This window comes from Pogona vitticeps, chromosome 6 (assembly GCF_051106095.1).
Source record: "Pogona vitticeps strain Pit_001003342236 chromosome 6, PviZW2.1, whole genome shotgun sequence".
NCBI lineage: Eukaryota > Metazoa > Chordata > Lepidosauria > Squamata > Agamidae > Pogona > Pogona vitticeps.
The window spans coordinates 12748306-12762683 of NC_135788.1; the positions used below are offsets into that span (position 1 = coordinate 12748306).

At 40.7% G+C, this 14378-nt stretch overlaps 1 protein-coding gene across 1 annotated transcript; it reads right to left on the reverse strand.

Annotated features, from left to right (window-relative positions):
- Window positions 1-1725: 1725 nt before the first annotated feature.
- Window positions 1726-14121, reverse strand: KLF6 (KLF transcription factor 6). Its single transcript, XM_020800371.3, has 4 exons — window positions 13223-14121; window positions 9648-10230; window positions 6814-6937; window positions 1726-5385 (listed from the first exon to the last, which is right to left on the reverse strand). Exons 1-4 carry the CDS (start codon window positions 13322-13324, stop codon window positions 5334-5336), a joined length of 861 nt encoding a protein of 286 aa, XP_020656030.2. The 5' UTR covers window positions 13325-14121; the 3' UTR covers window positions 1726-5333.
- Between the last annotated feature and the right edge of the window lie 257 nt (window positions 14122-14378).

Consider the following 14378-nt stretch of genomic DNA (forward strand, 5'->3'; position numbering starts at 1 on the left):
GGAAGTTTGATTCCCCACCATACCTGCTTGACAGGGACTTGACTTGGTCTATAGGGTCCCGTCCAGCTCTACAGTTTTCAGATTACTACGGTATTATTATTATTATTATTATTATTATTATTATTATTATTATTATTATTATTATTATTATTATTATTATTATTATTATTATTATTATTAATATTAATAATATTAATATTAATATTAATAATATTAATATTAATAATATTAATATTAATAATAATATTAATATTAATAGAGTGTTTATATAACTACAATCAATGGAAACAAAACAAAGATAAAGTTATTATACTGTACAATTCCCAGAAGAATCCACCCAACATAGCTGGGATATTCTGGCACCTCTAGTTCCAAGACCCAGTATTTTGCCATCCCTGGAAATGGTCGTTTTTTAGAACTCAGTCTACAAGTATAGAATTTCTAATGATCTCTTGTTCCTAAATAGCTTTGTGGCTCTACTAAGAGCTGCTAAAAGAGAAACTGGCTTCTCTAAAACTCCGGATGGGAGACAATTTTACTTGAGAGATTTTTTAAAAAAATTAAACATATCAATATTTGTTAAGTCTTTTCACCTTCTTGACAGAAAGAAAACTGAAGAATTTAAAAATCGAACTGTGGAAATAAAATGGACAAAATTTTTGCACTTACGCCTAAGGTTTTATGAACCTGAAGTCTGGTTTTGAACTTGTACATTCAACTGTATCTGTGGTGCTGGATTGGGGCTGCGGTTAATTTAAAGAGTTTCCTCAGTTTTAGCATTTATATGGCCGACAGATATGGTCTTCATTTAGCCAGGAATCACAACCTCTGGAATTTGGACAGAGCAAATGGGGAATTTTATTCTGATTTATTTTTGCGGAATTTATTGCTGTTCTCAAATGTGTTTAGGATGGAAAGAACCTTAGGTTTTAAAAGTGTGAATGGAAAAGAGAAGCTGAGAGAATGTCGCCCATCGGTCTCGGACATCCTCCTGAGTATACAGACTTTTTATTAAGACAGACTATATAGAATCACTATATATGGGTGTGAAGCTGGACAATTAAGAAAAAAGTTGATTCATTTGAAACATGAGCTTCGTGGATATTCTGGACTACCAGAAAGACAAATAAGTGGGTCCTAGATCAAATCAACCCTGAACTATCTCTGGAGGCAAAAATGTTGAAACTAAGGCCGTCCTACTTTGGACACATCATTGAGAAGGCAGGATTCTCTTGAAAAGACAATAATGCTGGGAAAGGTGGAAGGCAGCAGGAAAAGAGGAAGACCAAATACAAGATGAATTGACTCCCTAAAGGAAACCACAGGCTTCAGTTTGCAAAAGCTAAACAGGGCTGTTGAGGACAGGACATTTTAGAGATCGCTCATTCATGGGGTCGCCATAAGTTGAGGGCAACTTGACAGCACATAACAAAATAGGATCCGTATGTTTCATATGCCAACTGAACACAATGTGCACCCATGGAACATATTTGGCTTCTGATGTGACTAATTACTTTTCAAAAATAGCCTTGAGTTCTGGTTTCCTGATCCTTCAAATTTAAAGAATCACTGTCTTTACCCACACGTTAGCTAAAGCACCCTAGCTGAGGTACTTTAACATTCAAAACATCTCTTAGGATAATAAAGGTTTTGAATCTGAAATTTGGATGACAGAAATTCTGTAAGTTTAATTTCACCAAAGGAAAAAAAGAAACAGACAAAAGATTCTGATAAGAATTTTTTTTATGTTATTCCAATAAAAAATACATTCATACAGAAATATAACAATCTTGCAAAAAACAATTTCAAATAAAATCTTGTAAAACAAATTTTCTTTACAAAAATCTTACAAAGAGATTCTTTAGATAACAGGGTGCTTCCAAAAAACAAACAAACGAAAAAAAGAAAACAGAATTTACGAATAGAAATTTTTTTTTCTGAAATTTCAAGCAATTTTTTTCCTTTCGGCTTGATTGAGGCTCAGTTATCACCTGAACAAAATGTACTTGTTTAACCACAAAACAGACAGTAATTAAAAAAAAAAACATTTGGCAAACAGCCCCATTGAAAATGATTGATATTTCACAACTGGAAAAGCTAATGCAAGGGGATTTAAAAAAACCAATTAAAAAAAACTCTTTTTTTAAAGTAACAGATCTATCATGGCTAAGCAGAAAGATTGCAAACGAGGCAAAGAAAGGAATCCTCTCAAACACAATTTCCTCCCAAAACAATGAAACAAAACACATCTGTTGTTGCCATGACCCATGTGTGAAGATTACAACACACACATGAATACTGAGGGGATTTCTCACTGTACTGTCTAGTGGAGAAAGCTTCATGTGTGAAATGGCATTTTTCATTGCAGCTATAGTGAATATCACCAACCCTAAACAGAAAGAACAAGGTACCCCCCTGCACCAATGAAGCTCCATGTTTGCATCAGAGCTTCACAGATTATAGACAATAAAATTTTTCCTGGAATATTTTTACTTTAAAAAGTGCACTTTCAAAGCATATTGAAAAGAAGAAGCAAAACCAAAATGCAATACAAACAGTATAGGCCTGTGCGTTCCTTAGAATCAGATAAAATGGTGTCTAATGTGGTTTAAAGATCTACTCATCTTCACCATCATTTCCAGGAAAAGCTGCCCCAAATAGCAAGAAATGAGCTTACAGATGCAGTCTGTGTATAACTATGTCGCTGTTGTTAAGGAAGATGGTTCTGGAAATTGGTTGGTTTAATTTCTGAGGAAAGGATCATTTCCAATCACTCAGTAAACCACCTGGCTCCCCTTTAGCTCTGAGGAGAGCACCAAAGGAAACCAAACCACAATTATTCAGCTCTTTCTTCTCAGACGCTGAGGACCTGGTTTTTGTCTCTCGCCATTATTAGCATGTCCATCTTCAAATGGGTGTATGGGTAGTGCTTCTAAAAACTCTGGAAACATTTGAGAACGCAAGGCTGGCTCTCCAGGTACTGTTCAAGTCCAATTTTTTCACAATACGTCTGAGAGCCAGCTGAAAATTAGGAAGGAGAAGCATCCAGCACCGACAGAAAAGTTACCAAATGCTGAAGGAGGGGGGGGGGGGAAGCAAAGTGCCACTGAAACAAGAAGCTAAGGGACAAGGGCTGAGACACCACCCTGTCAAGTAAAAGTGATGGAGTACGACTCCCATTGCTCTGAAAGCTAGAATTTGGATTCTACAAGTTGTCCAACAACTTGCGTGAAAAACATTGCACTTCTGCAACTGTGGTCTCCCTCAGAGAGCATCTCCAGGGGCAAAGCATCAGGTCACCCATGTTCACTTGAAGGTAGGGAAACATGAGAGAGACAAGGCTACCCATTAGCCTGCAAAAGCATTCCCCAACCCTGAAATGAAATGGGACACTAGAATGCCGCCCTTCTTCCGGTGGGTCTTCAAGCAAACCTTTCAGAGGTCTACAAGTCTTTAAAAAAATGAAATTTAAGTGTTTATCGCTGTCGTTTGTTTGTTTCCTTTACAGAAAATGCCGTGAAACAGAGGTCTCCTTCCAGGCTGTGTTACTTCTTAGCAGAAAATGCAACTCAATCCTTAAAAAATAATAATATATTATCTATATATATATTTATATATTTATAGATATATACATACATACACACACGCAAACACACATACGCATACATACAGCTACGGATACTGTACACACAAATATACATACAACAGAAACTTTCTGCCCACTTGGTAACTTTTTTTTTTTGCTTTTTTTTTACATGAAGAAAAGTATTGTTATTTTCTTTCTGTTTTAACCCAGAGAAAGCTAGATTATATAGATGTGGAACTTGTGCCTTTTCAGCCATTACTTGTGTGGCATGTGTAATTCTCATGCATGTCTAAATATGCATGAGCAAAATATAACATTTTGAAGTAGAGGGTTTTATCTGCAGGGAAGGGAAGAAAGGGGATAGGTTTTGCAAGAGGAAACAAACCAAAAAAACCACTGATTCTTAATTTAGCAGAACTAGCCAGATTATTCTATGGAATTACTAGTGACATGTTTAAGAATGTCTCCATGTATGGCAATCTTGAATGGCAATCTAGGTTCTTCCCACCTCTTTATAATATACATTTGATACAGTACAAGTGTCAGGTGACAAGAGAGCCTTAATGAAGCATACATCACCCATACCCCTGTATAAGACCTCCTGCAAGAAAAGGTCGCTTTGCATAAGGCACCATTATTAAGGTCAACAGTGCATTAACAGCTAAAAAACCAGAAATTAGACCTCAAGGCATAAATAAAAGAGGAAGGGAAAGAATAGCTGCATCAGATTTTTTTTTTAAAAAAATCGGTTTCTAACCTACAGTGGTTTTATCCATCCAACAGGACACACACACACACGCACAAAAAAAACCTGGAAAAAATTAAAACAAACCAACAAAAAAAAGCGATTCCGGTTTTGTATGTTATGTAACATTAAACCAATTGCATGGTAGCAGCTTTTAACTGGAATTGAGAGAGGGAAAACAAAATCGCCTGCAGTCCTGATTAAAGAATGGAAAAGCATAGAGTTCCCCAGAACCATGCAATAACCTCTGTATTATAATGAAAAAGTTACAGGTTGTGTTATATTGTAAATACACAGCTTATACAATGGATTACAAATGAGCTCTGTAGCAAGTAAAACAAGCTACTTGACACATTGCACATTTAATAGCTGGACCAGACACCAAAAGCTCCTTTCATTCAGGATGGGGGGGGGCCCTCCCTCAACTCTGGTGTCTTTACTTTTCCTCCCCTCCCTCCCCTTCTTTTTTTAAAAAAAGGTGCAGACACCTCTTTTCCCCAGCCCCGTGGACATGATTAGTGATCACTCCAACTTGCAATAGACTCCGCATGTATGCAAAAAATTCCCCCATTCAGTCAACCTTTTTTTCCCCTCCTCTCTCTCTTTCTCTCTCTCTCTTACGGTCATAAAAAACAACCACAAGGAACAAAAACAAACAAACGGGAAAAAAATGTGCCTCAGCATACAGTCGCCCAGTAGATCCTCAGTAACATACAGTCGTCCAGTCATTTAACATTCTCAGTGCACGTGCTCACGGCGGAAGGCGTCGAAGCCACTCAGAAGGTTGGGTACCAGCGCAGGAGACCCACACCATGCGGTCGCAATGCCGTTTTCTTACATGACTTGTTTAGCCCTCTGGAGACCTTCCAAGGAAGAGAGGCCCTGGAGGCTACTGGGTTAGGGTGCAAAGTGGCATGCTTTGGCTGGAACACGCATCCCTTCTTTCAAGGCTGGTTGGCCTTGAAGCCTCTTGGCCCGCAGGATTTAACCTCTTCAACCCATTCAGAGATGCCTCTTCATGTGAAGGGCCAAGTGATCAGATCTGGAGAAACACCTGTCGGTGAACAAGAGGGGAATGCAAAGTGAAACGTCACATTTCAGATGGGAGAGCATTGAGTTAAAAGTTGCCACTGGCACTGAAAACAATAGGTAGAATATGTGAAGGCTATCACACCTTCACATTGCAGTGGGACCCATAAGGAAAGGCATGGGATTTAACTCAGGAAATGCACATCAAAGGGAGATCTGTGTACAAAGCCCTTTTTCCAACCCACTGAGACTTGTTTCACAGGCAAGGTGCCATCACCATCTTTCTCATGAACAAATTTTGCCAAGGAAAATCCTATCCGGTGCTCTGCAGACATCTAGAAAGCTTAGTTTGCAGACAGAAGCACTGTGTGGAAGTGACTCATCTTATAACGAGTGAATGCAGAAAAATACTGCCAAACTAATGAGCAAAATGGTGCAACGATCACTTCACCATGAAGGCCAGGTTGCAAATGGTTACATCACAGTCAAGTGCATTTACATTTACATCCAACTCTCGTTCTAAAGAGGTTGTAATAGCTTGTTTGCATCACAACAGCCTCATGAGGTAGGCCAGGCTGAAGAAGTGTCATCCTTAGAGGCCATCAAAACAGTTTTGTGCCCCATTTATAACTGTAAATACACTTGCCAGTATGCTGGCATCTTTTCTGATCCACTCTCAACACCTCATCATGGGAAAACATTGGTGAGAATCAATTTAATCTCCAGTTAAACGAAGAAAGCATACTATGGGGGGAAAGGCTCACTTAATGGACACACTAGTCCTTGAAGGAAGGAAAAATGGTCTTGATGTTTTAACTGAAGGTGAGAACGGGGAGAAGGGAACTTGCACAATTCCTAAAAGAATCACAAGAGCCCTTTGAAGTCATCAAACCGAACTCCTTATATGCAGAATATTTTTGGAGCTATAACCTAGAGAGCTAACCAAACCTTCCCTTCAGAATAACCACTAAAATAGGTTCTACAGGCTTCTCCTTGTTCCACCATTCTCCTGATCTTGCAGTTAGGAAGCTGATCTCTTACTCAGCCCGAATCCACACCGAAGCTATCTAAATGCAGAAGCTATTTAAAAGCTTTCTTCAATCCACTTAACTCTGGGATTACGTTTGTTGGATTTCAACTAGGGCATTCAGGAATATGTGGCCGGGGGGGGGGGGGACTGTAAGAACTGATTTTCTCCAATCAGAGATGGGAATGATTCCCCTGATCAATCAATATTACTTATTGATTTGCCGACAAACAAACTATGCTGCAGCTGATCACTACAGACGGATGCTTCTTCTGTTTAAGAAATGCTCCAATGTATGCTAATCAGAATGGGCTGCCTACCAGTGTCTTTATGAATGAAATTCTCAACTCACTACTTCCTATGGAAGCACTGGAGAGGAAAAAAAAGTTAGGAAAGGTTATTAAAAGGGAGTTTCCATTCACGTACCTGTCACAGTGATTACATTTAAAAGGCTTGGCACCTGTGTGCTTTCTGAAGTGTCTGGTTAACTCATCGCTCCTTGCAAAACGCCACTCACACCCTTCCCATGAGCATCGGTAAGGCTTTTCTCCTGCAAAAGAGAACACAGTTACTCGCCATTTGTATCCATCTCCAGCTGAAGATGAATATTGATTTATTTGTGTTTTTACATAGGAAATAAAGCTGCCCACTTTCATTTATAACAGCCTGCTAAGTACTTCCGAGAATGCTGACAGGGAATTCAGATGTTTCTAAGCTGATGGGTTTGCTGCACCAGCAAAACACCAAGACTTGACTGAAAGATGCCAAGAGTACAAACTGTCTGAAGTACCTGGCAGTTAAGAATTCTAGTAACTGTAGGGAATACAGCTTTGTAAAAATCATTTAGTTGCTTGTTTAGGGTTAGTAAAAAGGGACCCCAGACGAATGAGTGATTAAAGTTTCATCTAAAGTTGATCTTCTGTTTCTCTCAGGCCGCATGCTACTGACATCATAGTGTACTGACAAAGGATAGGGAACAACATATATTCCTGTAGGTTGGTAGGTGTCATGGCCTTACTAGATTAATAATTTACACACACATGTAACTGCTGAGAGTTATATATGGGGAAAATGAGATATGTTAGATTTCCCCGAGGTTGCATTCCACTAATTTCTCTCTTTCAAAGTTTAGCCAGCTTAACAGGATCTGGCCCTAAACTGAGATAAGATGATAATGATCTTGGACAGTTTTAATACATATCATTGTTTTAATTTTTTTTTTTAAAAAAAAGAGCAATAAACAAAGCTTCGTTTTCCAGGCAACCATGGGCGTAAACATGGAGAAGTAATTGGAGGTGGCAGGATAGAGAATGAAGCCACCTTTAGTGGTGCACTGATTTTACCATTAGCACTGAAAGAGGCAAGTCAGCAATTCAGACAAAAATGCATTGCTAGCAAGAGATTCTGAGTGAGATGTTATAGCTTTGACATTATGCTTCCTCTTTTCAGGGAGAATTAAAAAAAATAAAATAAAGAAATGGACAAAGTTTCATTTCCACAGGGAAAAAAATACAGCCATGTAACAGTGCCGTCTTCTTCCTCAATTTATTCAAATGCTGAGTTGGGGAAATCATAGCAAAGAAACTTGATTTTCCATTCTTCTCCTTTCAAAAGGAGCATCTTTAAGGAGCAGACTTTTAGCTGCTGATTTCAAGATGCCTGCTCTGCAGATCTAAACCAGCCATCAAGTGCTGTAGAATATTCATGCTGAAAAGCAACCACGCCAGCCACTTTCACTATGAAAAATTTAAACCACCTTGGAGTGCTCATGTCTGCCTCGCATATTTTCAGGCTCAGCAAGGGAGTTGAGCTTTCTTGTGAAATGAAACATCCATGGCTGTAAAATACTATGGCCCGTATCTTACTGCCTAAATGTGAAGCGGAAGGACTATCAGGTAAAGGTCCTCCAACTCCAAATTCTAGTTCGCTTCCAGTTTTGTGACCAGTTGTGCGATCACTCTCACAGTCAGTGTGAAAATGGAAGCATGGCAGGGAGCCTTCTGGAATTTACGCAATTGCCTTCCACTCTGGATTTAGATAACAGGATACTGGCCAAGATGTTTGATGTGAGCAAAAGAATGAAAATCTACTCTCATCTTCTTGATTTTGTATTTCTCAAAAGATTCTTTCATTGCTCTTTAGGCATACAAAGCTACCCTGAAGCACAGCCAATATTATTCTAGTGTTTAAGAGATCCATTGCTGAATCGTTAAGGAACTGAAATAAAAATCCCCTGTTTCTGAGCAGTTTCCTTTTTTGTTGTCAGGTTTCATTTCTGTCCTCCAGTTTTCATCTAAGGGATTGTTTTTTCCCTTTGTTAAAAGCTTAAAACAATGATGCATTTTCTCAAGCATATACTAATTTTTTTTTAAAAAAGAGGAACCAATAAAGCACACGTTGGATAATGAAATAGCTTCTTCTAAGGTTTGTACATAGATGTTTGCAACCAGTTTATGGAAAGGAATGAGGAAGTAATGCTTTGCATTCTGGGAAGCCTCCAACTCTTATTGCAGCATCGGATAGCTCCGGGCTCTTGCTCCAGAATTGTGCAACATTATATGACACTACCAGCATCAAGGCCTTTCTATACAGTTGTCACCAAGAAAAAGAAGGGCAGCTGTATACCTAGCTACTTCTAAAATGCAATCTAAAATAAGGGGTTAGTGCTTTTGCTGAAGGTCTATGTTGAAGAATTATTATTACTAATGCCCTTCTGCTGACTATGAATAGCGAAGACAGAGATAACAAGATAAGGGATGATACTGCAGAATAACGTGGGAACAACTGGAATATAAGTCCAGGAGACTGCAGGTGGAAGGGGGTGCTACCACCAACTTATCACATGTTGGGGTCCAAGCTACAGAAATGACAGAGGCTGTAGTAAAACAAAGCTATCTGTCAAGGTGATAAAGCACAGGAAGCAAAGGGCTCCTTTAGCACATTCACAACTTGCCTTTCTTCCAGGTTGGAAGTCATCAAATGCCTGTGATGGAACTATATATTGGGTTCCTTGGCCATCGACCAACCAGACACTTACTAGATGAAAACCTCCTTAGTTGCACCATGAATACCATGGTATATGCTTTCAAATCATGCCCAGTCCCCTTTCGGCCAAGTGGGACGAGGTACACATATGTAAAGAGAGTAGACACCATCTTAATTTCATATTTAGATGTTATTTTTTTTCCTTGGAGATGAATAACTGGGGATCTTGAGATAAGTCATGTTGTTCCGTTCCAGCAGATTGCAAAGTTACTCACCTGTATGGGTACGCTGATGTGCTTTCAGATGTGAACTTTTGGTGTAAACCTTCCTGCACCCATTGAATTGACACCGGTGGACCCGCCTCCTTCCATCCGGAGAGGCATCACCATTGACCGGGGAACCCTTTTCTGCAGTCTTTCCACTAGAACCAGTACGAATTTTGCCTGGCGAATGTAATTCACCTGGCGCACAATTCCACAGTTGAGAAGATGACTCCTTGCCCAACTCAGGGGAAGAAGGAGGAGTAGAAGTGACAGACGAACTCAAGTTTCCTGTATTGGCCAAGCCTAAGACATCGCTTATGGGATCAGAGGTAAACTTCGTCGTAGGTGAAAGCTCCTCAGAGCTGTCCGAAGATTCGCTGCTAATATCAGAATTCAAACTGTTAGTCTCTAAGTTCTGGTTACTTGCGTTGTCCTCCTTTGGAACAGGCATATTTTTCTGTTGTTCAGATTCCTCCTTTTTCTCCCGCGCTAGAATAATTTTGGTCCACAGATCCTCTTGGCTGTCAAATTTTATCTCAGAGGCAGACACGTAACATGGTTCACTCTGAAGATATCGCTCCAACTCTAAGCAAGTCTATAAAATAAAAGCATCAATTTTTTTTTAAAAAAGAGGTCCAAACATGCAGCGATAAACAAATTCAACTAGGCCACATACCCACAAAAGACGTGTTTATTTCTGGTTGCTAGGCACCTTCCAAGTCACACGCCATTCAACCCTCATGTGATGACTGTTACAGTAAACAGTGCAATTCCCAAGAACCAGGCAAGAGTTCAAACCGACCTACATTCTCCAGCCATTACTCTCAACATGTTAACTAAATTGCCATCTCCTAGAAAGGAGACATTCAATGAATTAGCTTTAAATCACACTGTTCCCCCCCACCCAATTTTAATTAGCCTCCTCTGTGTTTGCCAGTATTTCATTAACTGAGGCAATTTTGTTATCTTTGCAGAGTAAACTAGATTTCCACCAAACGGAGGAGGAACAAAGCACACCGCAACTGGGGGCCCTCAACTCAAGAAACATGTGATTACAGTGGCCAATTATCAGCGGCCACTGGCCAAAATATTCAGGGGCATCCACAAAGCCAACCCATTTCCTGCCTGTGAGAACTCAGCCTAGGGGAGACATGCAAAGAATGTTATTTCCAAGCATACTGGCATGCGCCTCGCATAACATTGAGGCTGTCGTGACCTAGGGAATTTCCAGCAACAATACATTCAGAATTATAATGTGTCGACTGAAGAGGAAAAAAATCAGAGACAGAAAGAGAAGTGGACACAGGGAAGAAGGAAAAAGCAAGGGAAGGTGTGTGTGTGTGTGTGTGGAGAAATACAACTTCCAAGGTCCTGCTGGGAGCTCCAAGGAGAATTCTATCAATTGGCCAAGAGCACAACTGTATGAGTCATCCTCCTGTTTCTTTCACTCAATGCCAAAGGAGACTTCCTTTTCAAAATCCTGACTCTTTGCCAAGAAAATACATGGATCAAACATACATGCAAGGAGACATGCAATAAATAAATAAATGCCAGCCTTCCTCTCCAATGAGCCAAACAAAGCTTTGAGTGACACCAAACAACTCTCCCTTCTGTTTCCCACCATATCTAAGTGGAGCACAGAGGGTTTGCAGAGCAGAGCACGAGTTACTTTCGAGTTCCCTTTCCTGTCAACAAGATTAAGGCTCTGCTCAAATGTTGGGTCTTGGCATTTACTGGCAAAAATCTTTGAACGTCCATTTCTCCCTACCGACCGCTGGCTCTCTAATTTAATGTTAGACTCCTTCCTCTTGTACCACCATGAGCAAGGAGATGTCACCATAACCCATTTCCCCGAAATGTCAGCTTGAAGAGTTTGTCACAGTCCCCTGCTGATTTCTGCATGCACACATGCACTCTTTCAGCTTCAAATCCTATCCACACTTTCCACGGGAGTAAGCCAGGTAATACAATGGGACTTGCTAAAATCCCTTTCTCTCATTTTTTTTAAATGACTGGAGGTGGCAGTGGATAAGTGGGGAGAGAAGGCTACCTAATCAATCTTGATAGGTTGCTTTATATTTAGGGCAAATGATTTCCCGACCACTTCCAAGCAGCTTCGTAAGAGGCCATGCAGTGCTTCCGTTCCATAAAGAAACAGGAAGGAAATTGACAGAAAGAACCAAGTTAAACTTTCATATTCCAGGGCTGGTTTAAAATTTTTTTTCTCCCATTATGCAAATCAGCCCCCAGGATCAGCCTGAAGCTGGAGAAGGATTTAAAATGTTTCTGAAGGCTGCCGGAGGATCTAGATATGACACTTAGATGCGGGGGGGGGGGGGGGAACCCGAGATGCCTGAAGAAAACTATTTAGATCAATTTCAATCATGTACCATCAGAAGAGCTTTGGAAAGAAAAGGGGGGGGTGGAGAGCAGAGTACGGGGAAGGCAATTAGAAAACACGGAAAAGGTTGCCTTCTGGATCGGATTTTAAGCTTTGCAAGCAAGACTTACGATGATCTGATCTGGGGAAGTAAACATACCTTCTCCAGCTCCCTCCCCTGATGGTGTGTGTGTATGTGTGTGTGTAAATAAATAAGATCAAGGTAATGCAAAAAAGCAACCATGCCCTCCGAACCATCAGATCCGTTGGGATAAATAAATAAATAAATCCATGCCCTTTAAAGGCAGTAAGCCTCAGTTTTTCCTCTGCTAGAAAGACTGGGGGGGGGAGAAGGGGGAGGGAGAGAGAAAACAAACCAGGGTTGTTGTCATATGACTGACAACTCATGGGGGGGGAGAAAGAGAGGAGGGAAACTACTGTAAAAATACAATCCCAATGAAACAGGAGGCAGTTAGAACACTGACAATGGGTTACACATTGGGATGGAAGACATACTAAACAGAGTATTTCTTTCTACTTTAATTTTTTTTTTTTAAAAAAGGAGAGAGCAGAATAAAACTCTTTTTGTAAAAATGCGAAAGAAAAACACACACCATCCGGATGACAACATGAGCCAGTGGAAGCTTTTGGATTTCCTTCAAAATGGAGTGTGTGTATGAGAGCACTTACCAGGAACAAGATTTAGCAAATATGAAACACACCGGACTTGGGGGGGGGGAATGATCTCTCTAATTTTTATTTATTTATCTATGGGAATGGCCACAGTGCTAGTTTATATTGGTAGTTGTGCCGGATGAGCAAAGCTAGAGAGAAGCCAGAGAGCCTAGGGCAAGCTTTTCAAAATACACCAGCCACTGTTTCCAAGATTTGACAGCGCTGTTCAGAATAGCAATGCAGAGGAGGAGGAGGTGGAAAGGAGAGCAGGAGAAAACCACCATGCATAAATTTTAAAAAATATGAGTTATTTCTGAACAAGCATGCACACCTGCTTAAAATGAGATTTGGCGGTGTTTTTTTTTAAAGAGCACACACTTCCACTAAAACAACAAGATTTCCTAAGGAACCCATTCTAAAAAGCCATAGGTCTGAACCCTCCACCACTGGCTGTTCCAAATTAAACAGCTCTTTAAAATAAATAAAATAAAAACACAAGGTTGCCAAGCATTAAATACACATCCTCATTTACCTGTTGCCAATATTCCTCCAGAGACGGTAAAGCGGAGAAGTAACCAGTGTCATGGACTATTTGGAGTTCCTGAAAGATGCTACACATTGGGAGTACATCCATGTCTCTTTTTTTTTTAAGGGGTGGGGGGGAGAGAAAAAAAAAGTCCCAACAATAAACCCTCCACAAAAGCAATGTCCAGTTGCAATGTCTTTTTTTTTTTTTTGGAAGAGAAAAAAAAAAGAGAATAATTGCGATACTAACAACGATACAGATGTCTTGAGATGCTCTTCTGCTCCTGTTGCTGCTTGTCGGTGGCAATCGCGGGTGGCAGGTGATGGTGACAGAAATACGACCAGCTATTTACAAAGTCCCACTTCCTCCTCCAGAGGGGGGGAGAAAAAAACACACCGCGCACACACACACGCACACACAAAAACGGCAGGAAAAAAAAAAGGAGAACCAACGACAGCAATCCCAACGCCAGAAACCGGTCTCTTATCTAGATATAAAAGAGATATATACATATATAATCCCGTCCGCTGTGTTGCAGATGCAGAGATGGTTTTTGTTGTTGTTGTTTTTTTTAAAAAAATATAAACCAAAGCCAAGTTTCATGCAAAGTTTAATTGCACAGCAATAGGTCCATTGTGATTGAGGTTGGTTGTTTTTTTTTTGTTTTGTTTGTAATGTTTTGCTTTGCAGAGTCACTTCCAAGGGTTTGCTGCTTGCTGGGTCCTTGCGTTTCGACTCCTCCTGGGGCTTCTCTCGAGAAGATAACTTGCTCAGAATGCCTACTCAATATTTGCAAACACTGCGATAACTGCGAATGTAACCCCGTGCAAAACTTCCCTATTCAAAAAGCTCTCCTTGGCCACCACCTCCTCTCCGTTCTACTCCCTCCTCTTTCTACACCCTCCTCTCTCGCTCTTTTTTTTCCTGGCCCCGCCCCCTCCTGCTCCGAGCCACTCTCGCCCCGCCCCTTTTACTCCTTCCCCCTCCCCCGCCCTCCCTCCGCCACCTCGTGATCCCTTTACGCCGCACTCTCCACTCCTCCCGCCCTCCCTTCTCCGCTCGCTCCGAACGGCGGCCCAATCTCCGGCGAGCCCCACTCGTGACGCCGCGTTCCAATGATGTCAGCCTCGCCCAATGGCCGCCCGCGACGCATCCCGGCTCC